This window comes from Haliotis cracherodii, unplaced genomic scaffold (genome assembly GCF_022045235.1).
Source record: "Haliotis cracherodii isolate W230 unplaced genomic scaffold, xgHalCrac1.p SCAF_2, whole genome shotgun sequence".
Taxonomy (NCBI): domain Eukaryota; kingdom Metazoa; phylum Mollusca; class Gastropoda; order Lepetellida; family Haliotidae; genus Haliotis; species Haliotis cracherodii.
This window is the reverse complement of record NW_027266275.1, coordinates 1,189,535-1,216,914: the sequence shown is the minus strand read 5'-3', so window position 1 is coordinate 1,216,914 and position 27,380 is coordinate 1,189,535. Positions and strand designations below refer to the sequence as shown.

The 27,380-nt window shown below is 40.1% G+C and overlaps 1 protein-coding gene across 6 annotated transcripts; it reads right to left on the bottom strand.

Annotated features, from left to right (window-relative positions):
- Positions 1-1,703: 1,703 nt before the first annotated feature.
- Positions 1,704-26,693, bottom strand: LOC139469371 (cell death-inducing p53-target protein 1-like). Of its 6 annotated transcripts, XM_071251524.1 has the most exons (9): positions 26,609-26,693; positions 20,316-20,408; positions 18,864-18,905; positions 18,298-18,324; positions 17,221-17,241; positions 11,660-11,680; positions 7,505-7,528; positions 5,326-5,524; positions 1,704-4,127 (listed from the first exon to the last, which is right to left on the bottom strand). In XM_071251524.1, exons 2-9 carry the CDS (start codon positions 20,386-20,388, stop codon positions 4,019-4,021), a joined length of 516 nt encoding a protein of 171 aa, XP_071107625.1. In that variant the 5' UTR covers positions 20,389-20,408; positions 26,609-26,693; the 3' UTR covers positions 1,704-4,018. The 6 variants fall into 6 exon arrangements, with proteins under 6 accessions (XP_071107625.1, XP_071107627.1, XP_071107626.1 ...); XM_071251526.1 differs by lacking the exon at positions 7,505-7,528; XM_071251525.1 differs by lacking the exon at positions 17,221-17,241.
- Between the last annotated feature and the right edge of the window lie 687 nt (positions 26,694-27,380).

Below are 27,380 nucleotides of genomic sequence, written 5' to 3'. Positions count from 1 at the left end.
AGGGCGATCTGTATACCCTCCTATTAGTGCCACTAACTGGGTCAGTCCTTTATCATCACTACTGACTTGCGAAACGCCTAAGACTTTACAGGAACTGGCTGAAAGCAGCAGGACTGAGGACTAGACGAGTCATAAAGCGTCCCTTGTTGAGAGATCACCACAAAGCTGCTCGTTTAGCATGGTGTATTGCGCGACAGAACTGGAATTTGAGAATTTGGAGACGGATCCATTGGTCAGACGAAAGTCGCTTTATGCTCCACGTCACTGATGGAAGAACCAGAGTTTGGGGGCACCGGAACACGGCCTACACTCCAAGGAGCATTAAACCAACTGTTGCATTCGGCGGGAGCTCGGTAATGGTTTGGGGTGTATCTCTCATGATTGCAGGTTGGATTTGGTCACCACAAGGGGCAACTTACAGGACCTCAGTACATCTGGGTCGTTTTGAGGCCAGTCGTTCCTCATTTTGACAACCACCCCCTTGCTACTCGACCTCAGTACATGGATAACAATGCCAGGCCTCATCGTTCACATACAGTCGTTGATTACATGAGGGCCAATGCAATAACGACCCTACCCTGGCCAGCAATGAGCCCAGATATGAACCCCCTTGAACATGTTTGGGATATTCTGGAACAGCGCATACAGGCACCAGATCCTCCTGTATAAGATTTACGCCAATTGGAAGCAACATTGTATCAGGAGTGGTTGTTGTTGACCCATCAACAGATCCAACGTCTGACTGGAAGCATAAGGTCACCGTGATTAATAGCTGGAACACAGGTGACCCTGTCTCAATGGCGTGCCAGTCACCATGATATATAGCTGGAACACAGGTGACCCTGTCTCAGTGGCGTACCAGTCACCGTGATATATAGCTGGAACACAGGTGACCCTGTCTCAGTGGCGTACCAGTCACTGTGATATATAGCTGGAACACAGGTGACCCTGTCTCAGTGGCGTACCAGTCACTGTGATATATAGCTGGAACACAGGTGACCCTGTCTCAGTGGCGTACCAGTCACCGTGATATATAGCTGGAACACAGGTGACCCTGTCTCAGTGGCGTACCAGTCACCGTGATATATAGCTGAAACACAGGTGACCCTGTCTCAGTGGCGTACCAGTCACCGTGATATATAGCTGGAACACAGGTGACCCTGTCTCAGTGGCGTACCAGTCACTGTGATATATAGCTGGAACACAGGTGACCCTGTCTCAGTGGCGTACCAGTCACCGTGATATATAGCTGGAACACAGGTGACCCTGTCTCAGTGGCGTACCAGTCACCGTGATATATAGCTGGAACACAGGTGACCCTGTCTCAGTGGCGTACCAGTCAATGTGATATATAGCTGGAACACAGGTGACCCTGTCTCAATGGCGTGCCATGGTACACACACAGCTTGGACCGCTGACCCCAAAATATATATCACTGGATTGTCTGTTCCAGACTTATTTACAAGCCACCATTACATTGCTAGAACATTGCTGACTATCGTGTTAAACAATAAACAAAACACACAAATCATGCAGGCAACTGCTGACTAGTCCGCCTTGGTGCAGCTGGAACTCTGGTGACTAACAGGGAAACTACAGCAACTTACTCACTCACTCCATCAGCCTGCTACAAGGAGATGCACCTATCCTGCCTCATCTTTCTACAGGTAATCAGCAGGGACAAACATGGCCAAGATTGAGTATTATGCACACAGAGTTTATTTATGAAGAAATATTAGGATACAAAACTGACAAATAAAAGCATTGGACACAAATAACAAGAACATGGAGCTAATAACACTTGGCTGATTTTCTCACATTAAGAAGTACATGATGGATGACAGCAAACATTAGCATACAGTGGGCTAGCAGTACCTGGATGTGTATGGGTGTAGCTAGCACTGGGCTATCAATATCTCTGTGTGTATGGGTGTAGCTTCAGACCAGCAATATATTCAGCAAGTACAAAGTTCAACACTGGAACACATGAACAGTGAATACCATTTGTAAGGTACCACATCCCTCCCGGAATCAGACTTTATGTGTGGTCCATCACACTTTATCAATCTAGCATTGACGGGTGAACAAACCACTACCTATGAAACATTCCTAGAGTGGAAACTCTTACATCCTTGTGTCAGGGTTTAGATCTTTGGGATAAGTGTACATCTTCACTCTGTATTGCTTGAGAACTTGTGCTGTCTTAAGTGTATCTACAGTTCACATCTTGGTAATTTGGCACTTGGTATGTTTATACATTTGGATCTCAGCTATTCTATCTTATCACTTTTGAAACAGATCAGTGATAACATGACATAAAGCCTCAATGAAAATGTAAATAAGAAAACAGAGAAAGTAATCTATTATAGGTTGCAAGAAGTCAGCTAAATGCTGCTAATCTTTTGTCAAGATCACACACGAATTGTCCTTCAGGACAGATCAGATCTTTACTGAGCAAACTTGATTGGTATTGGCATAAATTAATAGTGAGTTCATAATCACATGGCCACCAATACAGCACGGGTTTCTGATCATGTCAACCACTCACTATAGTCACCATCAGGAACATCATAGTCACCATCAGTAGCAACATAGTTGCCATCAGAAGCAACATAGTCACAATCAGTAGCAACATAGTTGCCATCAGAAGCAACAAAGTCACTATCAGAAGCAACATGGTCACCATCAAAAGCATGACCAACCTGATCAATAACTTACCTATCAGAACCTGGCAGACATGTTCTACATTGTGCTCCTAGTGACCTTTGGTACAGGTTACTATGGTAGCCGGTTTATGGGGCCTGAGTAATTCACAAAAATCATGCATTCTTGTAAGGTTATTGTCAAATCTCTCATGACATAAACATCACAAAACAAAGATGCCAAGTATATCTGGCATTCATAAACACAATAAGAGTTTATAAAATTAACATACGAAAAAATGTAATTACTAAAACCATATTGATTAACATGTTTAAGTGTGCAATTATGTTCTGTCTGATTTGACTGAAACTGAATACTGATGTTGCCTATAAAAACATGTACTTGAGAAAGTACAAGTAGGATGACAATAGGCAACAATCACTTTGCTGAATGCCTATAGCACAAGGGACTCAATCAAAGGTAAAAGTGGGACTACGTGTGAGATAGCTACATGATCTTGTTTCTGTTGCTATAGTTGTACCAGCCCTTCTAGCAATTCACAAATGAAGGTGTATGTAAAACAATCATAATCCATCATATGGGAAGTGAAACAGGTCAATATGGCGAAAATATGTTTCCCTTCAACTACAACCATGGGAAATACCTAGTGGGAAACACTAGGCTGGTGTTCAGTGTATGTACCATCAAATCATTACTTGACAGGGGCCTTTAGCTTGCATCCAGCAACAACACATTGATGATGCCTGTTGCTCTCCTTGCATTGTCACATTAGAAAAATAGAAATTCAACAAGAATGTTTCTGTGAGGATTGTGAATATACACAACTTAGATAATGCTGATGTTCATTAAGTGTGGTGAAGACTCAAACAGAGACATCAAAGTTAAGTTGTCAACTGCTTAAAACTAAATAATACACTAATAGTGACAACCCACAGCAACAGCGCACAGCACAGCACAGTACACCATACATCACAAAAAGACAACTGTATGGTACACAAGTGAACAGCCGTGGTCCTGTCAACCAGACGGAAGGTCGCTGTAACAACATCGTGCAGTAAAATAGATCGAAACAGCTACAACTAGACAAAATTTGGTAAAAGTACACATGAAGGATTAAAACACATGTATATCATTTATAAGATAAACCAACAAAAAAGAAACAGGTTGGTCCAGAATATTTCCATATCAAACAAGTTAAGACATTGTTTAGTTTAACAGAACGATGTATAATTAGACAATACGCAGCTGTAGGTCACCATAACCTTACAGGAAATGTGGTGAATCTGTTGAAACTAGCCTACTCCTTCTCTCGATGGTAATGCCATTTCTTTCTCGCTCAGTTCATCTCAGGGGCTCACATCCGACTCCATCGTGCCACCATGGCTTTACAGTTGGGACAGGTGTGGATCACATCCTTGCAGCCATCCATGCAGAATGGGATTAGACAGCATAAGAAATCACACCTGCAAACACATGTCCATGAGGTAACCATACAGTGAGAGTTATGTAGATATGTCACTAGTGTGTGCACGCATAGCATAAAACTCTGGACTAGACACCCCATGAACTAATGCAAACTAGTCCAAGCATTCAAAATAAACTAGTTGTTCATCTACCACTACTACATATGACATGAAACACCCAGTCCTTTCAACTATTCACTCGCCTTGGACCAGCAGGGTAGTGTCTATGCTGAACCCTGGGAAAACCGGTTAGCCCCATCCTGTATCAGGATCTGGACCTAGAACTGCTCCTGGAACTGCTCCATGTTAATGCCCCTCAATTTTTTTCAATCAGGTCAAAGGTAAAACCAGATTTGACCTTTGAAAATGAGTCCACTGGTCCAGACCAGACTCAGGTTCTGAAAATGTTTCCAGACATAACTGGTAAAGATAACACACAGAATGGGGCATTTTCAGGACATGACCTAGAAACCCCATTAACTATACTACCGTAGGGATAATTCTAGGATGGGGCCTTGAGCTTTTAGCCCCTAAATCTGAAAAAAGGCCCACATTTTCAAATACAATGGGGCATTTTAACACTGTGCAGTGTGGGTGTACCTCTGGAATATTTAAAATTTTCACATGAAGAGCCCATGTTAGAAATTAGAAGTGGGATGCAGAAACTATTGTGTGAACAGTCTGTAAATGTTATGTGTGATTGTGAACAGTCTGTAAATGTTATGTGTGACTGTGAACAGTCTGTAAATGTTATGTGTGATTGTGAACAGTCTGTAAATGTTATGTGTGACTGTGAACAGTCTGTAAATGTTATGTGTGATTGTGAACAGTCTGTAAATGTAATGTGTGATTGTGAACAGTCTGTAAATGTTATGTGTGATTGTGAACAGTCTGTAAATGTTATGTGTGATTGTGAACAGTCTGTAAATGTTATGTGTGATTGTGAACAGTCTGTAAATGTTATGTGTGACTGTGAACAGTCTGTAAATGTTATGTGTGACTGTGAACAGTCTGTAAATGTTATGTGTGATTGTGAACAGTCTGTAAATGTTATGTGTGATTGTGAACAGTCTGTAAATGTAATGTGTGACTGTGAACAATTCATAAATGTTGTGCAACAGTCTACATTATCAGACAAAATAATCTAGTACACCGACGCCACAACACAGCATCAGACAATTCAAGCAAGCACACCTACCCAACAAGGCACAGGATGAGACAGATGACCCAGGTAAACGTGCCATTGTCGTAGTGAGTTGCCGTGACGATCTGTGCGGCGCAGTGTGGACACTGGGTCTGTACAGGTGCCTCCCTGAACTGCTGCACGACGGCGATGGTGGGCTGCTGGACGACCACAGTGGTGCTCGCCTGTCCCTGGGCGTAGCCGCCGGGCTGACCTGCAAAATACCCGCACATCACTATCAGAATTTGGACAGACTTGTACCTGTTACCCAGATTCAATTCCTAACTGAAGCAGACAATCATTGAAGGGAGATAAAACTATGGAAAAATTAGTAGATTGTATAAAAACTGTTTCCTTCGAAGTTATTTTTAAAGATTCACAGATTATTATTTTTGAACTATGAAAAGTAATTTACATGAGATAGGGAATGGGTAGGAAACAACATGGCTTTCCAAGACACATTATCCATTTTTAAGGCAGACTCTAAATTCAAGAGCTTTATAAGACAGGCTTTTTTAGGACAGTTTTGTGTTACTATTCTTCCTCAGAAATACTTCTCAATCTTGAGAGTTTAACTGCATTGTTTCATCCTTGATCTATAACTACTCATATCCTCATGAAGAGAATATAGTGTTACTATTTGGTTGATATAATTAAATTTAATTAAAATGAAGAAAATACAATGGAAGCTTGTCACCATAAACTCTATCAAGACAAATAATTATTTAATATGTTGTAACCAGTGGCGATTTACAAAAGGCTTAAGATGAAGACAACATTCAATTGCAACATAGGTTCCATCTAGCCAGATGGCCAGGTGGGCTAAATACAATAGATTGATGTAGACAGGAAGGGTAAGAAGAACTTAAGAAATATCATTAATCAAGAGTAACAAATTGTAATTGAAACAAAACAGTAAAATGTTGTGTAATTATTAGTTAATCTAACAGGATAATCTGTTGATGGTAGAGTGCCACCTGATAATAAGTTTGCAAGTCATTTTGTGAACACAACACACTGAAGGCGAGAAGACACCAATGTATAAAGGGAGGTAACTGCCACATCCAGGAAAATTTCTACATGACCGAGAGTTGACGGGAGCATATTGCATCCACATGACTGCGATTTGATTGGGCAAACTTGCACCTTAGTTTCTGAAATGTATCGCAACAAAAGGTGGTCCAGTGTGACAGACAAGACAGGAGTCAAGGTGTGGAACGTCGGGACCAATTGGCCACTTCCCACTTTACTTGACATTTGGGCCATGATCCCATTCACTTATATAGTAATCATGACAACTTGACTCTCAGTACCCCATTCTTAGTTGTACTGCTTCCTACTGACTCAGTCAACAAGGTGCTCCTGACTTGTGCAGTGAACACAGAACCTACCAGCAGAAGCCTTTAACATTGAAAGACAATGGAAACAATGGCTAGATCTATGAAGTGCTATGAAAACATCCCTCACCCAATGCATTGAATCATATTGACTATATGTGAAGAAACGGGAGTATCTGTGAGTTAGTTACAAACACTGGTTAGAAGCAGTGTTTGAAATAAACAAATATTGTCTGCCTGCCTGCCATCAGGACCCACATACCTCAGAATCTGCAGGCCCTCATTTAAAAGACTGCAGATTTCTGTGACAAATAAATCAACACGAAAATTTACTGCAGGCCATAGGCCCCACAGGAGATCTACCTGCCACGGGCAGGCGTTTATTTCAAACACTGGTTAGAGGTGCCATGTTCATGTACAGTGTTCAAACAGGAATAAATTAAATCAAATGCATATCCATATTTATTAAAAAGAAATGAAAAAGCTCTCAATCTGGGTAGCATTGAGGTTTCACAAAAAACAATGAAAGATCAACAGCACTGCACCATTTTAGTAAATCAATACTTTGATGAAACAGGTCATTACTTGTTTGACATGTTCCATATGTAATAGGATTCTAAACCAATGTTTATCATCACATTCTTACACATAGTCACTGTCGTAACAATTACTGATTGTTCAAACGGGTGTAATCAGGTGAACTTGTTTGAACACAGGTACAGGACCACTATCAACACTAAAGGTTGTAATCAACTCCAGCAAATAGAAGTGAAACTGTGTTGGCCACAAACATCAAGGGGTTGAACAATGTTACACAGCTGACTAATAAATTGTCAGTGTTTCTCTTCCTTACACACCTGGCTGACTGTAACCATGGTAACCTGAAATGTTAACACAATGAAGCACAAGGATTAAAAGAAATAAAAAGAAGTTACAACAATTCCACAAATCCAGAATGACTTGACAATATTTATGTAGTACCATATATGCTGCACAGTTGATTAATGCACATGGACATGTCGACAATGACACAAAATTCAAAATTATAATTAATTCATTAGTAGCTTGCATCATCAGACTTAAAATAATCTGGACAGTGGAAATAAAATATTCAAGAATTATTGATATTAATGATATTGCTTAGCAATAAGCCAGGCATTAACAGATGATATGCATACATACTGTTAGTGTGTTATGGAGTGCAACAAGCACCTGTTAACATGGGTTAACTAGCATGCAGTATTGTACGGCACAATGAAAGAGTGCAACCAACCACAAAGATACTGAAACATTGTTAACACAAAGTACCTCGGCCATCAACACATCTAGAGTTGAAGCTAGTGCCGACCCACATGAACTGCACACCTACAATATACTACTAAAGAGAAGTTAAAAAAGGTTTAACCTATCATGACAATACAGATTAACTATAGACATATGAACAAATTGGGTGTTCATCGAGTTATTTTGAATAACCTATAACATCACAGAATAATCTGCAAGATGTCAACAACAGAACAATCTGCGAGATGTCAACAGAACAATCTGCAGGATGTCAACAACAGAACAATCTGAGGGCTGTCAAGAGAACAATCTGCAGGACATCAACAACAGAACAATCTGCAGGATGTCAACAACAGAACAATCTGCAGGATATCAACAACAGAACAATCTGAGGGATGTCAACAACAGAACAATCTGAGGGATGTCAACAACAGAACAATCTGCAGAACGACAACAACAGAACAATCTGTGGGATGTCAACAACAGAACAATCTGAGGGCTGTGAACAACAGAACAATCTGAGGGATGTCAACAACAGAACAATCTGCAGAACGACAACAACAGAACAATCTTAGGGATGTCAACAACAGAACAATCTGTGGGATGTCAACAACAGCACAATCTGCAGGATATCAACAACAGAACAATCTGAGGGATGCCAACAGAACAATCTGCAGGATGTCAACAGAACAATCTGCAGGATGTCAACAACAGAACAATCTGCAGGATGATAAGTTCACTGCTTTTGTCAAGTTAAACATTCAGGAGTGGGTGGGCTGGGATTTTGTATCGAGATTAGATTCTTCAGCTACACCTACAAAACCAGATATATTTTTTTATTTTTATCTACAAGCTTCTATGACAGCAGTCTGTAAATAATCGAGTGTGGACCAGACAAACCAGTGATTGATATGAGCACTGAACCATGCTATTGGGATCGATGACATGCTTCAACCAAGCCTGATCACCTCTTAGGACGCCTCTTACATAGTCACCTTTAAAACACCGTGCAACAATGTAATTTTTGTGGCAGGCAATTTCTTTTTTTTCCAAGACTTTTAGGAGAAATTTTATTTCTTACGATAAAATACAAGACCCCCTCTCCAGAATATCAAATGGTCCGTCTCTATCTTTATGTTATGCAAGAGGTCATCTATGATGATAAGTTGTAGGCTTATCAAGAGGGGTCACAGCCACATCCACCCGCCACACAGTGGGTACACTCATTCAGAGGGTACATGGCCTCACAGAGGTACCCTGTTGAACACAATGACCATGTGTGCTACAGCCCATGTTTTTCTCTATAAGTGCTGGAACACACAGGACGTCAGTCTCCTTGCACATGGCTGACTTGTGATGACAGCAAGTGATTGTGTTTTCAACTTCACCTCATATGTTCTCTGACCCGTGAAGATTCCGGGGTAGAATAGGTCTTCAGCAACCCATGCTTGCCGTAAAAGGTGACTATGCTTGCCGTAAAAGGCGACTAACGGGATCGGGTGGTCAGGCTCGCTGACTTGGTTGATGCATGTCATCGATCTCAAGTGCGTGGATCGATGCTCATGATATCAATCACTGGATTGTCTGGTCCAGACTCGATTATTTACAGACCGCCGTCATATAGCTGGAATATCGCTGAGTGCGGCGTTAAACAACCAACCAACCAATCACAGTCAATCACAGTCTGCTTGCTACTACTCAAACAACTCTGAAAATGTATTCCAGGTTGATGTTTTCTAGAAGATACAGCACAAGTGGGTGTCAGGCAATGGCATGGAGCAGCCTCTAGGGCCAGCAGGCAGCCATGCACACAACAGGGCTGACTCCTCAGACAGTTGTATGCATAGCTTATTGACAACTCCCACGCATGTTACTGGTAATCAAGGATAAGTTGAACCAACTCGCCAAACGCGTTTGAGACAAGTAGGCAGTGCACAAAATTTGGGCAAAAATATTTGGTTTATTACAGATAGAGAGGATGTACGTATGTTCATCAGCAGGTCAGGACGATGAAATGGACTATGCTCATGTGGACACATGTGTTCATAAGACTACAAAGAGGTCTGAGTGATGCAGTGAAACAGACACTTATACACCAGCTTACAAAGAAGTTATACAATGCTATTTCAAGTAAAGGCCAAACTATTTTTCTCTTATTTTACGTTTTCCCTAAAAGATGCAAATGTTTTGTTTCACTCAGTGTACTCTCACACCAATCCCAGCCATGTGAAATTAAATCATTTGACTGCTCTCATTTGTACACAGAAATAAAATAACTACTGCTGTTTATAAATATATACTCCAGCTGATCAGTAAGCATACACATTAAAGCCTAAATTACATCAAATAGACTTATTAGGAGCTGTGTGGACAGGTGCCCTACAGTTTACAATATATTGCTGTCGATGGCTGTCAGCAACCATATTAGTTTTTCCCCCCAAGACGTTGAATATCTGAATCAGTGTCTCCAAATGTTTGGCCCATACATATACCAAGTTCACCATCCACCCACAGCTACAGGCTACTGGATGTGCAGTCAACGCTGTCTCCATCTTGGCAATCAGTTAAACAGGAAATCAAATACTTTGGCCTTTGCATGCATTGTTCCTGTAGACATGGTCTCTTCGCTTCGTTGAGTATCCTTGTAACAAGTAGCAACGATTACATTCTCATGTTCATTCTGAATCTCGAGTAGTCGATAGCTGCCTGAACATTATTCATGCATCTACAATCTAGAAAGCCATTCATAGCAATACCAATCCATACCCAACATGACCTTGCCCTTCTCCAGGACTGCCTTGTGTCTCCTCACCGTGTCAATCTTCCCTAGGCAAGGGAGTTAACTGACTACAAATCCCAGTGTCCACCATTGCCCAACTAGGCTCGAATAAAGGAGTTATATTTTGGCTGGACTAACAAGTCCATAAATAGTCCAATCAAAATCTTGCGCTGAAATCAACACCCTGTTCGTAAACCGCCTTGCAGATTTCGGTTGATTGCAGGAATTACAAAACATGTGTACCGTCAACTTAGCCTCAACAGATTTTTTTCCAAATCTTTTCATGTTTTAAAAAAAGGTGCTCACATGATTTGATGCACTTTGCAAAGAAAGACCTGTTTTATTACAATATAGATCTTGACTATTGATCAGATCGGCTCTACTGGGCACTGCCATTTTGTTTGAATCAAATGCAAGTGATATGAGAGGTGGAATTAGGAGGGACATAGAAGGGACATAACTCGTAATAGTCACAGATCAAACCCAGAAATTCCAGCTACGTTTGGCAAGGGTGGAAACTGGAACTTTTATAGTAAGTTACCTGCCTTGCCTCAGGAGGCAGAACATCTTACTCTTGTCATAGCACGTACAATTAGCCAGAATACCACTATGAGTCATCAACATGCAGACTCAGGACAACCATATACATGTGAGCAGATAGCACAGGTACAAGCCACCATACAAGCACCTGCTGAATCAACTCAACTTTTACAGGGTTTCCATAGCAACTGATTACAAAAGTTGTGGAAGATTTTAGAAAATATCAATACATGTAGAAGATCAATGTTACATTCATCATGTGTTTTAATGTTAAATAAAATATTTTAAATAAAATACTTTCAGAACCAAGCAAATTCTTTTTGAAAGCAGGTTAGTATGTGTGGGCAAGCCCCATGCTATAAGCTCCGTGGTGGGAATCTAGGCTCAGTGTTGGGGCTGCAATACCAACCTTGACCATACATCGGCTGGCCTGGAAACAAAACTCACATGAATTAGTTATGTGGACGGTCAGTCAGCTGACCCAGGTCACAACACATACTTCTCTGTTTGAATAGGTCTTGTAGTCAGGGTCACATAAAATGAAGCGTAGGATCCTACTGGGCAAAAGAAATTATTTCAACACGAGGAGATAACCTGCATCATCAGCATCTAAAGTCTGTAGGGATGAAAGCCATCAACATCCAACACAGCTTGAAAACATTATCCCAAGGTTTTTCTTGTTATATAAGAACTATGTTTCTATTCAAAAGTAAACATGCTGTGAATTAGGCATCTAAATTATGAAGAGTTGTGAGTCAAAGTAGATGCTTATGAAAACAACAGGCTGGTGTGTCAGCTCGTCCCTACTTGTTGTAAACAAGGAATTACATGGTGGCCACCTTTTTGAAAGCCTCAGTACATGTTACAATTAAAGAATAGGATCAGTACATCAATCTACACAAGGGTTGGCACATATAAGTGTGATCAGGGAGAACTTGGTGACACCCCCAGTATTCAATGTGAAGATGCCGCCCTGCCCTACCAACAGGCCTACAGTCATCACACTGAAGAATAAGTATACAATGTCAGAAAATTCAAAGGCTACAAATTCCAAAACTCTTCACCACAACTGAATATAAAAGAAAATATTAAAGGTGTAACAACAGTCAAACATATGTAATTTTATTGATGATGTCAACCTTACACCACATGAAAACTCCACAGTGTCATTAAACCGAAGCAATTTGAAAAGTTTAAATTCGTTCACACGCTGTAATGCAATTCCCACACCCATGCTGGCATTTGATTGGTAGGTTACTGTACATGTGATTCCCATTTCCTTATCGGGGTATATGGAGGACAGTGGTGGTCGGTGGGTTATTATAGATGTGAATTGTGTTTCCTCATCACTTAGCTATGAACCATCCAGGTATGTGGAGGACAGTGGTGGTCGGTGGGTTATTATAGATGTGAATTGTGTTTCCTCATTCAGGTGTGTGGAGGACAGTGGTGATCAGTGGGTTATTATAGATGTGAATTGTGTTTCCTCATCACACAGCTATGAACCATCCAGGTATGTGGAGGACAGTGATGGTCGGTGGGTTATTATAGATGTGAATTGTGTTTCCTCGTTCTGGTGTGTGGAGGACAGAGGTGATTGGCAGGTTATGTGAGGATTTAAATCTAGTTGTTCAACTATACATCTCCCTGGATGATTAAAGGTTGAAGTAAAATGTTGTGGTTCCGAATGCACTGATTCAAACTTCGGGAAAATTGGTAGAAGGTTGTTTGTAACATTTCAAAAGAACAGAATAATTCCTATTTTCATGTGCTTCATAAATAATCAATAATGAAGTTATAGTATCAGTGTGTCAGATGAGAATGAATCACATTTACTTTGTATTACTCAATATCTGAAAAGTCTTCAGTGAGTGTTCAGTTGACTAAAGTCCCACACCATGGTTCCCAGTGTTCATGTGGAGATGGGCATTGTATGCCTACCACATGTATTCCATCCGCCGCGAGCCAGGTGTGCACCAGTGTGTGTTCACTGAGGCAAAAACTATTTACAGTTACATGGCTCAAGCACGCAAACAGGCCGTGTACACTCAAATGATGACCAGAAAAAAAACAAGTAAAAAAAACACATCAGACATACCGTATTTGCCGTAATAAATGTCCCCAGTTCTCAGAAAATTTATAAGGAAGGGCGGTTATTGAAACCAAACACAAAAAGTTACATTTGTTTTTATAGATCAAGCAGTAATGAACAACTTAGTTAAAAAGACACTGAAACTAAGTTTTCGATAACGGTTACTTGGGAATTACATACCTCTTCTACACTGCTGTGATTAGCAAAACTGTGTGAAATAGACAAGACAACATAGAAAATTGCCAGGGCTAACATGGGGCGCTTATAAAGATAACATACATATTGGTCTAGTAGTTCAAAACGGCGTCTAAAAACGTCAAATACGGTAATTCTGACAACAATTACCAATGGTGTGCTGAGGTGAGATATATGAAAGACTATAGCAGTGACAGAAACTAAGTGGGATCCAGAGATCCTTGTGCACTGGAATCTATATATCTCCTTAATCTTGCTGTTTTGTAACAACAGGGCTATGACAAAGACCCCTTGACTTTCATTTTCACTTGGAACATGGAACACAGGGACACTGTGAAACAGAACTCTACTTATCACATGATCACAAATTTCAGCACACACATTCTTTTACACTCCATAGATAGTAACACTCAGCTGAAGTAAGTTTGTAAGAAAAAAGTGAACTATTCATGGTCAGTTAAACTAACAGACTTAAGAAAGTTCTGATTCATCCATCAATTGAAATTGATTCAATTTTCACTTTCTGACATGAAGACATTAAACAATATGTAAATATTTTTATTACCCACGTGGTGAAGATACAGGTGGTAAGATACTAAATTCCTACCTCACATATGTCGTACAAGGTTGACCTCCTTTTAATCGTTTTGATTGGATAACCATGACCTCTGTCACACCAGGACTACTTTTTTCATTCATAAAAGATCACTAGACGTCATTCATTTTCCAACTACAAGGCAGAGTTTAAGCAATCTCATGAGAGCGAGAAATATTTATAAACACTTAATTAAACCAAACAAAATAGCCACACGCATCAAATTCGGTTTGCACTCTATATTAGGTTATGCATAGAGCTTCTACTGACATTATATAATCAAGCTATATCCATTTACAATGTACGACTACCGATCAATAGATTGAGGGTCCCCATGAGGGTGAAGAACATTCCCTATCTCTAACGTAAAACGCTGTGTGTAGATCACGGTTGTCTTTTTTATTCCAGGGTCGTAGAGTTAACATGAATGTCTTTGGCAAACACTCAGATTTCCCTCTTCCAAACTGATACGGAATGATAAAAATTCAGCTGATAGATCAAGGAACCAAACCATTTTGATTGCACACCCAGGACCCCGGCAGTAAGAGTGACTGACTGTTGGTCCGATATTCAAAACAGGGCGCTCTTGTGACTTTTCAAATTTTCTTATAGGTGTCCTGCATACTAACAACAGGGCGCTCTTGTGACTTTTCAAATTTTCTTATAGGTGTCCTGCATACTAACAACATGGCGCTTGAATTACCATAAGTTTAAGAAATTCTTCCAAAAGGATGTTGAGCGTCGGTGCTATTATGTTTGCATACAACTGCAGGCACATGTCGTTAATGCGTATTCATAGAAATGTCAACAATGCCCATATTTGGGCATATATCAATATTCATGTGCAACCAGATTTTGCAACCGGTTTCATTTTGGACTGTCAACGAATGAAAGTTGTTATGTATTTACACTTAAATATATATTTAACGTGGGTAATAAATGAAATACCACACTCATTCTCGTTGGAATTTCTATGGTATTTAACGAGAAAGAGAGACTTATTCTCTATATACATCACACATGATACATCACACATGATACATCACACATGATACATCACACATGATACTGAAATGTACTGGGGGAAAGCACGATACTACTAGATGAATACAGTAAGTCATTACTAGGGCTGTTACGATGCACTCATGTATTCCGTAAATACTGACCTTGTTATTCGTAGTAACTAGGATTGACTATTTCCCAAAACATTAAAGACTGTAACCATAAATATGCAGTCTTGTGCATTTACATACCCTGTACCTAAAAATATCCATAAAAACTTATTCTAGTCATAGATTTCTTAAAAAGACAACACTCATATTGATTTAATTTAACAGTAATGTGGTCACTGGTCATTGTTGCATTTAAGTAGATACTAGTACCTGGAGAAGTGTGGTATATGACATAATAATAATATTAACACTGTCAACATGGTCAAACCATGGCGATGAATTTATTTTCTTATTGTTTCACTGAACATAAGAAATAATACATCAACTGCTGACTTGTTATTGTGTTCGTGATTAAATATTAGCATTCATTACCCAATATTTGTGATACGTATCGTATTCGCCTCATAGTGTCTTCGTTGCAGCCCTAGCCACTACGAACTTATTCACTCAATCTTCCACTACTGATACACATTTCATATTTGTTTTAATATAAGCCTAAAAAAAAATCTTCAGAAAGCCTGCCGCAAGTCCATTTGCATTTACTGCACATCTCGGTTATGGTAATGAAGGCAATAGGAGTTTGTATGCTTGTTTATGAAGGGGGGCCCATTCCCTGGTTTATGGTACACAACTGTTTATTTGGTTACATACAAGTTTGAACAAGCCAAAAAAAAAAAAAAACACCGAAAACCCACCCACCTGCACTATATAAGTCAGTGTCTGAGAACCAATTCTCTTTATTTTTTAAGCCTAACAAAGCAAACAACATTCTGGTAGCTGTGAATAACTCAACCTGGGTACTCACATACTGGCACTGGGCTCACATACTAACGTGTTAGTAGGACATACAAAACATGGTGTACAGCAACAATGAAGCTGGGTGCAAGATGGTTGCCTGTGAGTCAACACACTGCACACTCAGTCAACACACTGCACACTCAGCCAACACACTACACACTCAGTCAACACACTGCACACTCAGCCAACACACTGCACACTGAGCCAACACACTGCACACTCAGTCAACACACTGCACACTCAGCCAACACACTGCACACTCAGTCAACACACTGCACACTCAGTCAACACACTGCACACTCAGCCAACACACTGCACACTCAGTCAACACACTGCACACTCAGCCAACACACTGCACACTCAGCCAACACACTGCACACTCAGCCAACACACTGCACACTCAGCCAACACACTGCACACTCAGCCAACACACTACACACTCAGTCAACACACTGCACACTCAGTCAACACACTGCACACTCAGTCAACACACTGCACTCAGCCAACACACTGCACACTCAGCCAACACACTGCACACTCAGTCAACACACTGCACTCAGCCAAAACACTGCACTCAGTTAACACTCAGTCAACACTGCACACTCACACTGCACTCAGCCAACACACTGCACACTCAGCCAACACACTGCGCACTCAGCCAACACACTGCACACTCAGTCAACACACTGCACACTCACACTGCACACTCAGCCAACACACTGCACACTCAGTCAACACCCTGCACACTCAGCCAACACACTGCACACTCACACTGCACACTCAGCCAAAACACTGCACACTCACACTCAGTCAACACACTGCACACTCAGCCAACACTATGCACTCAGCCAACACACTGCACACTCACACTGCACACTCAGCCAACACACTGCACACTCACACTCAGCCAACACACTGCACACTCACACTCAGTCAACACACTGCACACTCAGCCAACACTATGCACACTCAGCCAACACACTGTACAAGTACAAAGTTTACTGTATTTTGCCAAAAAATTAATATCATAATCACACCAACAGCAACACAATGTATACATGCAAAAAATACAACAAAATGTAGCCACAGCTAGTGAAAGTACATGCAATTAAACCGACCTGGTACTCCATAAGGTTGACCTGTAATTGTCCAATTATTCTTCGTTATCATAAATACATAATAGTATATCGTCATGGCAACAGTAAGATAAGTGGTTTGATGAAAAGGTGTGGTGACATCCCTTGAACTACAACTGACGTTATCCCCACAGACCTGTAACAACCCTTCAGCTTATCCCCACGTACGACTGATGTTATCCCCAAATGCCTGTGAAAGCCCTTTTGCTACGACTAATGTTATCCCCACAGACCTGTGAAAGCCCTTGTGCTACGACTGATGTTATCCCCCGAGACCTGTGAAAGCCCTTGAGCTACAACTGACACTATCCCCACTGACCTGTGACAACCCTTGAGCTACAAATGATGTTATCCCCACAGACCTGTGAAAGCACCCCCCCACCCATAGACTTGTGACATCCCTTGAGCTACAACTGACGTATCTCCCACAGACCTGTGACAGCCCTTGAGCTACAACTGTTGTTATCCCCTGACCTGTGACAGCCCTTGAGCTACAACTGACGTCACCATCACAGACCCGCGACAACTGTTGAGCTACAACTGATGTTACCCCACAGACTTGTGACAGCCCTTGACCTACAACTGACGTTATCCCAATAGACTTGTGACAGCAATTGAGCTACAACTGACGTTACCATCACAGACCCGCGACAACCGTTGAGCTACAACTGATGTTAGCCCACAGACTTGTGACAACCCTTGACCTACAACTGTCTTACTCCCACAGAACTGTGACAACCCTTGAGCTACGACTGACGTTTCTCCCACAGTGCATTCAGTGGAGACAGGATGACTCGGCCCTATACATACATAAACATTCAGAGAATCTGACTCCTGAAAAATAACAGACCCTCTCCAACACTGTACAGGTGTAAATGAAGAAAAGAGCCCCCCATGAGGACCCTCTCCAACACTTTACAGGTGTAAATGAAGAAGTGAGTCCCCCATGTAGACCCTCTCCAACACTGTACAGGTGTACTTGAAGATGTGAGTCCCCCATGTAGACCCTCTCCAACACTGTACAGGTGTACTTAACATATAGTTAGGTGAAAGACCTACCTGGTTGTTGGGGGTAACCAGGTTGAGCTGGAAAACAAATTACAGATTACAAAATTTCACATACATGCATACAACCTGCATGTTACCATGGTTACCAGTGATAGCTTTGTCTAACCACTACATACTACCAGTGTATATATATATATATATATATATATATATATACACACTGGTAGTATGTAGTGGTTAGACAGTGATATATATGTGCGTAACCGATGCTACACATATCCCAGTGTTATGGGTTTTCGGACGTTTAATTAATATTCACAGTTTTCTTGCCAATCACATGAACAACTATGTAAAATCTCATTCACTTATAAAAGACAACTTTCTCTTAAAAGCAAGCCACCATCTGAGTATTCAAAATGTCTGGGTGATGATACTTCCCCGGTTATCAAGAGCAATCACAATAAACATGGCCGTCCAAAAACGAAATGTCCAAAAACCTATGATTTGACAATATGTAATCAGTGAGATCTATATGTTACCAAGTAACCAGTGACGGCTATATTCGCTACCAGAACAGCCCTGCATTTCTGCCATGTGGAATTCCATCAAGTTCTTACCTGGATATCCGGGGGGCGGAGGTCCAGGTGGGGGGTACTGCCCTGCAAATAGCAACAATCAACTGAATGTACAACATTCTTTAAATAGGACCATAACTATCTCTTAAAATGATTCTATTTTGTAGAAAACAAGACTAATAATGGATAGACCTCTCACAACTAATCTTCAAACACAAAATCTAACAAAGATTTCAGAATGAAGGCATTTTGGATTAGAGGCACTTTACTTACAGCACTCATTTCTATATGGCATGATTTTCAAAAAAATGAATGATTGAGAAAAAAAGATTCTTATCAAGAAAAGGATATCTACACAGAGAGACTGAACATCTTCTGGGCTTTGAATTTCATTTTACAACAGTTCTCAACCAATCAGACTGCAGCACATACTCACATTCATTTTACAATATACTTTCAATGTATCAAGACTGCAGTGCAAGCGAACAGCAGGAATAACTAATAGCGATGATTTCTAAAGCTTCTAGTTATCCAAGCACTTGCACCATTACAGTGTCACCACAGCAGTTGATTATTTCAACACTGAACTGATGACATTCAAAACACCATGGAGAGGTAGTTAGCTATTCGTTATTACTTGTGATTGTAGGGGGGAGAAGAGGGACTCCCTTGTTGTCTGTGGGGTAGGATGGTGGGGATGAGAGTTTGGCCTTGTACGTACCTGGAGGTGGCACTCCCTTATTGTCTATGGGGTAGGTTAGTGGGGATGAGAGTTTGGCCTTGTACGTACCTGGAGGTGGCACTCCCCTATTGTCTGTGGGGTAGGCTGGGTGGGGATGAGAGTTTGGCCTTGTACGTACCTGGAGGTGGCACTCCCCTATTGTCTGTGGGGTAGGCTGGGTGGGGATGAGAGTTTGGCCTTGTACGTACCTGGAGGTGGCACTCCCTTATTGTCTATGGGGTAGGCTGGGTGGGGATGAGAGTTTGGCCCTGAACCTACCTGGAGGTGGCGCTCCCTTATTTTGTCTATGGGGTAGGCTGGGTGGGGATGAGAGTTTGGCCCTGTACCTACCTGGAGGTGGCACTCCCTTATTGTCTATGGGGTAGGCTGGGTGGGGATGAGAGTTTGGCCTTGTACGTACCTGGAGGTGGCACTCCCCTATTGTCTGTGGGGTAGGCTAGGTGGGGATGAGATTTTGGCCAGGTACGTACCTGGAGGTGGCACTCCCTTATTGTCTATGGGGTAGGCTGGGTGGGGATGAGAGTTTGGCCTTGTACGTACCTGGAGGTGGCACTCCCCTATTGTCTGTGGGGTAGGCTGGGTGGGGATGAGAGTTTGGCCTTGTACGTACCTGGAGGTGGCACTCCCTTATTGTCTATGGGGTAGGCTGGGTGGGGATGAGAGTTTGGCCCTGAACCTACCTGGAGGTGGCGCTCCCTTATTTTGTCTATGGGGTAGGCTGGGTGGGGATGAGAGTTTGGCCCTGTACCTACCTGGAGGTGGCACTCCCTTATTGTCTATGGGGTAGGCTGGGCCACCGGGGTAAGGTGGTGGGGGTCCGGACATGTCTCACAGTTGAGTAGCTTCTGCAATGTAAATTGTAGTATTTAACTCTGTGAACAATAATCAAGGTGAGATACAGAATCTTAATCAAAAGCATGCTGAAGAAACTAAACCTGCTCCTTCAAAACTGATGAATTATGAACATGCTACACATATTGCTACAACGATTCACAAGAAGCAGCTGGCACCAGCAGAATCCTCAGAATGGAAGCCAAGCTGATATTAGATCAGAATTCTGTGTGATTTTTACAGACACTTTTACTGAGATACCACATAGTCGGACCTGATTCTTAAACACACTTTTACTGAGATACCACATAGTCGGACCTGATTCTTATAGACACTTTTACTGAGACACCACATAGTCAACTGATTTAGAAATTCAGTACAGACACGGATATATCAAGATGCAATACAGCATGTTACAGACACCCATATATCAAGACACACATTTCCCAGAACATGGTAATCAGCTTGTGATCGAGTTGTTTTATGTTTCATGTATACAATTCTAGCCTCATATCTTTAAGAAGATAGTTTGGCTAGAGAAAGACACAGCACTGTAGCCCACCTTCTGTTGTCACCAGTTTTGTGTTTCCATGAAGCAATAATTCAGTGGATATGTATCTAAGATTCAAAATTAAGTGCCTTGCTGGGCAAATACGTTTTGGAAAAAAAGGGCATTTTTCTTCAAAATAGTGACTTTCGCTTGTATTAACTTATTTTTTATTCAATGTAATAATACAACACTTCCTCCTTTTTGTCCCATTAACTATGAAACATAAGCCAACTCAACAGAGCCTTCACTACTGTTACACCAGATGTGTGAGTAGGCTATCACCATGAACCAAGTCACGAAGTTGGAACACTCAATCCTTAATGTCTGGGGATGGGTTTAGTACCGCTTTCCAGAGTATTTCAGTTATAATCATGGAGTGTGATTAATGTGGGAAGGAAGCTGAAAGTGTTAACTAGTCTAAAATCTGAACAGACATTTTGGATTTATCGAATCAACATTATAATTTCCTTTGATGTTTACAGTGTACAACAATGTTGACACAGAGGTACATTCGTGATCTTATTAATAAGATTTGGCCTCTTACCTTCCAAATAAAACAATGTGGTTAATCTTCCAATTTTAAATGGTACATGTCAAGAGCTTGATTTAGTGTGACATCAACTAAATCAAAAAATTCTGTCAAGAGACATTTTCAAATAATGAATTAGATTCTTCACCAGTAAGATTTTGTGCAGACATGCCCTTGTCACTAGGGGCATGCTTGTCAGCTATTGGATAAAGCCATTGCATAATTCAGGGGCTCCACCCATTAGTGTGCCGTTATACAAAACAACCTTAGCGCTACGACTGTCGTAAGTCTATGTTATTGTTAAGGTATGGGAGTTACGATCACCTTAGCTCTAAGTCCGATCTGTACAACGGCAACCAGGGCATTTTGTTTGGAATCGTAGACAAAGCCCTGTCGATGTAACAGATTCGAGTGGTTTCACTTTCACTTTAAAGGCTCCTATCACTGGATTGTGAATTAACTAATTATTTGGACAAAGAGAGAACACATGATTTCGCCTTAGAAAGTGGTAAGATTTAAATATTTCTTCTGTCACTTGAAATATCTCACTCTCACTGTAGTTATCAGCATGTGTATGTGGACTGTCTGGTTCTTGACAACATTTAGTCAAACCTAGGAGTAAATTTGACCTTATCTGAGCTATCTATGTTTTAGTTTTTTTCAGCGTCCTGTAAGACATTTAGCCTGACAATACCTCTTTAAAATAAATGTCTTTTATCTTGAAAATTTTAACTGTTTTAATACATACTGCGTGACACAATAACCTTCTTTTTTTCTTCTTCTGTAAATAACAATTCAATACAAACACCAGTCCCTATTGCAAGCTACATCTTCTGTCAGATGGTTCTGTGATAAAAGATCAAAACTTCCTCCTTACAACAAGCAATCAGCTGACCAAATAGTTCCTCAATACAAAGGAAACAAATTTCCTCTCCGCCTTCAATGCCTGGTAATCTGCAGTAGGGGCGATCTTTTTGTTCCAAAGGGCAATAACTCTCCTTTTGAAATGATATAAGCTACGGTCCAAACTGTCGCTTCCGGTCTGGTTCCCGGATCTATGCGCGCTGCGACAACTACTGACATGTAGAGACGGAGCCAAGCTAAAGAGTTATCCTGTTGCACCTTCGTTCAAAAACGGTCGTTTACAACTGAATATTTTTAACTAGCACATATTTTGTAGTGATTATTAGTTTATGATATCAACATTTGTTGAGTTTTCATCTACAAGACGAATTGTCACTTTGGAATATAGCGGGAAAAACGCCATGAAAAATGGTATATTGCCACGGTATTTTCTACGTCAGAAAACAGCGAGGCATTCTGTCAGTCAGGGCTAACATATTGCATCGATGAAATAATGCAAACTCATTTTATTTATCAGCCTTTGTGTTATTTCCCACAACAATTCAAGCATTCAAATGTCAACAAATACTACCATGGTCTTCAATTTAATAAAATTAGTGATACGCAAACATTTGCAGCACACAGACAACTTTGACAGGCCTTAACCAATGATCTATATAATAAGTATTCATCCGCGCCTTTACAAATATTTTAAGAAGAAATAATGTTAAAAATAATAAAACAACTGATTTTAAATGTTACTTTTTAGATCAATATTAAAGTTGCATCTGAAAATTTGAATTTATATTATTTTTTTAGAAATAGGCCAAATGAACATCTACCATGCATCTATTTGATCTAAGCACTCAGTTACCCAGTTGCAATATACATACCAGTCATCATGCATTGAAATAAGAGATTTACCCATATTATTCTGCCCCTTGTAACATGTGTCCCATCATTAAGTGCTCTGTGTCATCACAGGTGTTAATTAGTTGATCCATCATTTCTTACAGAATTCTGATACTCATGCTCTTAAAATAGTAGTTAATTACAGAGATGTGTCCCAACAAACAACAAATCATACTGACTACCCCACAAAATGTGTATGATGCATAAATAGAACTAAATCATAGTTTTATCTTCTTGTTTTAGTAACATTATATTTATTTTAATGTTGACAAATTATTTCCCATACAAACCAACACACTATCCTGCTGTATCTAAGTATCCTGATTTTCATTCAACAGTACTTCAAGACACCTGTAGTATAAAGTATATTTTGTAGATATTATTATCATATAGCAAATATGAATTTTATATGAAAATATGAATATGAAAGTTTATCATCAAATCTTCTGATGGTTAAATAAATGCAAATCGAACCCCCCAGTCATTCCATGTAGATACATAGATTTATTTATGTTATTTGTTTTTGCATATACCAGATTATACTTACATTTGTTACAGTCAGTGTCTATAATCAGGCCCAATATGTATTTTGACTCAATATTTCAATCAATATGCATATTGACTGATTCACTCTGGTAAGGTATATTTTTTCTTACATTTTCATTCATTTATTATTGCCTGAAAAATAGGACCGGATTTTAGACAGACTGGCTGAAATGAATAAGACTGCATAATTCTGCAAACCTGAAAGAATACCAGAGTCTCTTTTTTATGTTACTTATCTTTATTAGCATAAAATTCAGTCCAGAAACAGATGACAGCTAAAAAGTCATGCATGTGTAATCAAATACTAGTAGACATGCACAAGTGTGCCAAGATATTAAATAAAATAATTGTCATTGTGTCATTGTGCAATGAAGATATCTTTTGGTGTGAAGAGAAAAAAGAAAAACATTAATAATTTGTTTATGTTGGAATTTGAAACATCAGTTCAGAACAAGGAAACATAAAAAGCAAGGCCTAATGAAGTTAAGAATCAGCTTTAACTGTGTCACAATCATATGATTATTGTCAATCCAGACAGTACATTGTTAATACAATCAACATTTTAGAGATTGGCAATTAGTATGAATATATTGTTTTATTTAAAAAAATGTAGTTTGTACAAATACTCTTGAATATGTATTTTAACTAACATGTAGGGTCCTCTGTGTCTGAATTTTTTAAGGCCAACATAATATATATCTTTCATTGATCGTATTGAAATCTAATGATGGTAGTATTTGGCAACAAACAGCTACCATTCATATACATAAAATCCTTGTATACAACATGCACCATTTAACCCTTTAAATATCAAAACAGATTTCAGTGATTTCCATTTCTTTTATTTTGAACATTCTTACATGATATCTAGTTTATGACGTAATTTTACAGTGCCTGTGACTCTTTCTTGAGAACATTCCTCATTGCTCTCTGTTATATATCTGACAAATACTTGCATGTGTTGCTGCCAATATTCACAACATTGAGGCTACGGGCAACGTCACATGAGACCTTCACATTTCGCGTACCGTATCGCATCACCGTTGTACATACTGAAATGCATGCATATGATGTTGCCTGCTCGGCGATGCTACAACATAGATATAGGAACGTATACAAAATCTACTTAATTTTCATATTCATACATCAAGGCCAACACTTTCAGTACCGATTGCAAAACGTCCAGAAAGCGACATGGGATGAACGATCAGCTGATCTCACCGCATCGCTTCAAACGCATATCTAGTGGATAACTATACAATATAATCAGCCGTGGTCATCCCTGATGTATCATTAAATCAAGGAACATTTATTTCCGGACATGGCAATAGATAAATCATTGTTTAGGCGAAAAGATATGCTGTCCACACACAAGCGTGATCGTTGCCGACAAAGTGAAGGTTATACTAGTTAACTGTCAATAGGCATCATAGTAACATGTACGGCTCGTATCGCGCATACCACATGCGCCGTCAGTTTAAGGTTGGATCGTCTGGGTCAACGCACCTAGCGGGTTAGTGAAGGGGAGATAAATTGAAAAAGATCGCCCATTATCATGACCTTTGCCGGATACACTTCATTATCAGCAAGCATACTTACTTGGTGTTTAACGTGAAATACCAATGCCTTGATGGTGGGTTTTACCCAAGTATTAAACATTTAAGATTGATCTGCAGGATTTTCCTTCAAAATTGATCTATGATAGATATGAAATACTGTTGAGAGCAGCATACAACCACACACCTGTGTATCTCCGCTCACTATGTAGTAACCCCGAGGAATCATGTGCCATGTTCATACACACACACTTCATTAGCCATGTTTCATTCACTTTGGTTATATGCCCAATCTGGAAAACCGGAGGTTGACAGTGAAGTGTTTGGGCAAAATTACTGATGGTGCCAACCCCAGTTCCCAGAATCCCAAATACCATCAAGGCCTAATGTCACTCTCACTGCTCATCCAGCCCTGAATCCTGAATAATACTTAACATAAATCTCAAAGGCATGGGTGCACGGGGAGATAAATTAGATCTAGGCCTACTGAAAAAAACATTGACAAAATATGATATTATTAAGGAAACTTTTACTTACACCATTATTTCTTTTTAATGTTGAATCCGAGTACCAAATATGATTTTTTTTAAATCCTGCATGCCACACTACCGGGTCTCGAATACATTCTCATTTGACTCCTCTATCTGCTTACCAACAGGAGGTTGGAAGAGTCTCAGAGCAGTACAGATGTAGGCCTATTAGTAGACGTCTCTGATAATAGGGTCAATTATAAGCAGTGATTATCTCAAGTTGATGCCTAGTCACAGAATTTAACCTATTTGTGAAAACAGTATCAAATATCACTGTTGGACGTTGTAAAAGGTTGCCTTAGTGACGCACACTATCTACCCTGTCGACCTTCTTGCCAGACAACAACACGCATGGCACTTCCTGCTGTGATTGCCTAATGGGAGAACAGGCGTGAGGACTAATTATAGCTAATGTTACAGCAAGCTGCCTGCCCGGACTTCTCACTTTGATTTGTAGAGGAAAGTACCCCACCACCCTGTATATCTCCATCCTCTTAACAACACAACGAACCAGGTCCAAACAATGCGAACCCGACGAACACAACAACGACAAATGATACATGTAACATTGTAAACATTGTACTTGGCAGGCTGACCACCAACAAAACAAAAAATCGTCCTCCACAGCTTCCACATTTGTCTCTCGCTAAACACAAAGAACTCCCTCACTTGACAGTACCTGAAATCCTAAAGAATGTGTTTGATATATCAATAGAGATGAGAAGGATAACAAGAGGCAGCTACATACCTAAATGTCAGATACGTTAGTTCTCTGTTGATCGCTCACGCCTAATGTAAGTACTGTAGTGCCGTGTGCAGAAATTACTTCGTGGATAATACCGAATTATCTCCCTTTCTGCGTCACATGACTTGTCTGTATGGGCGTTATGTAATATGCACAGTGTAGCGCAGCTTGGGGTTGTGAAATGACAGCTAATATATTTATTCGTATCTTTCTATTCTTTCTCTTGTGAGCTTTAACCACGCAACATAAAACATTATAATATATTATATATCATCATATTCGGTCTTGAATAATGTAATTGAAGGATGATCAGATCCGCTGAGAATTTAGTCCGAAAAGGGACAAGTAGTATAGGTAATGGGAGTTCTGCCGCAACTCCACTGGCGCCAGATTTATATACCTATACTGCTACTACAGCGGGATTTTTTTATGTGTAAATGATGATGCGATTCAATGATAGTCATGCGATCTAACTATCGTCATGAGATTTAACTAAATTGTAATGAAAATATTCTCTATTATTTTTACTAATACGTATACCATTATTTTTAACGATATTATTATTTACTAAGTTCTTCGTCCATTTTACTAGGAGACCAGACTATATACTCTTCTTGGTAATTGGAAAGAAACAATTGACGACCGTATTTGGTTAGTTTGACATCACTGATATAATATATACCTTGATGAAACTAGAAATTGGGTCCTGCGAAATAAAATTACTTGAGCTAAAATTCCGGAGGAACCAATTTCCAGGAGGTATGAACACTTTATT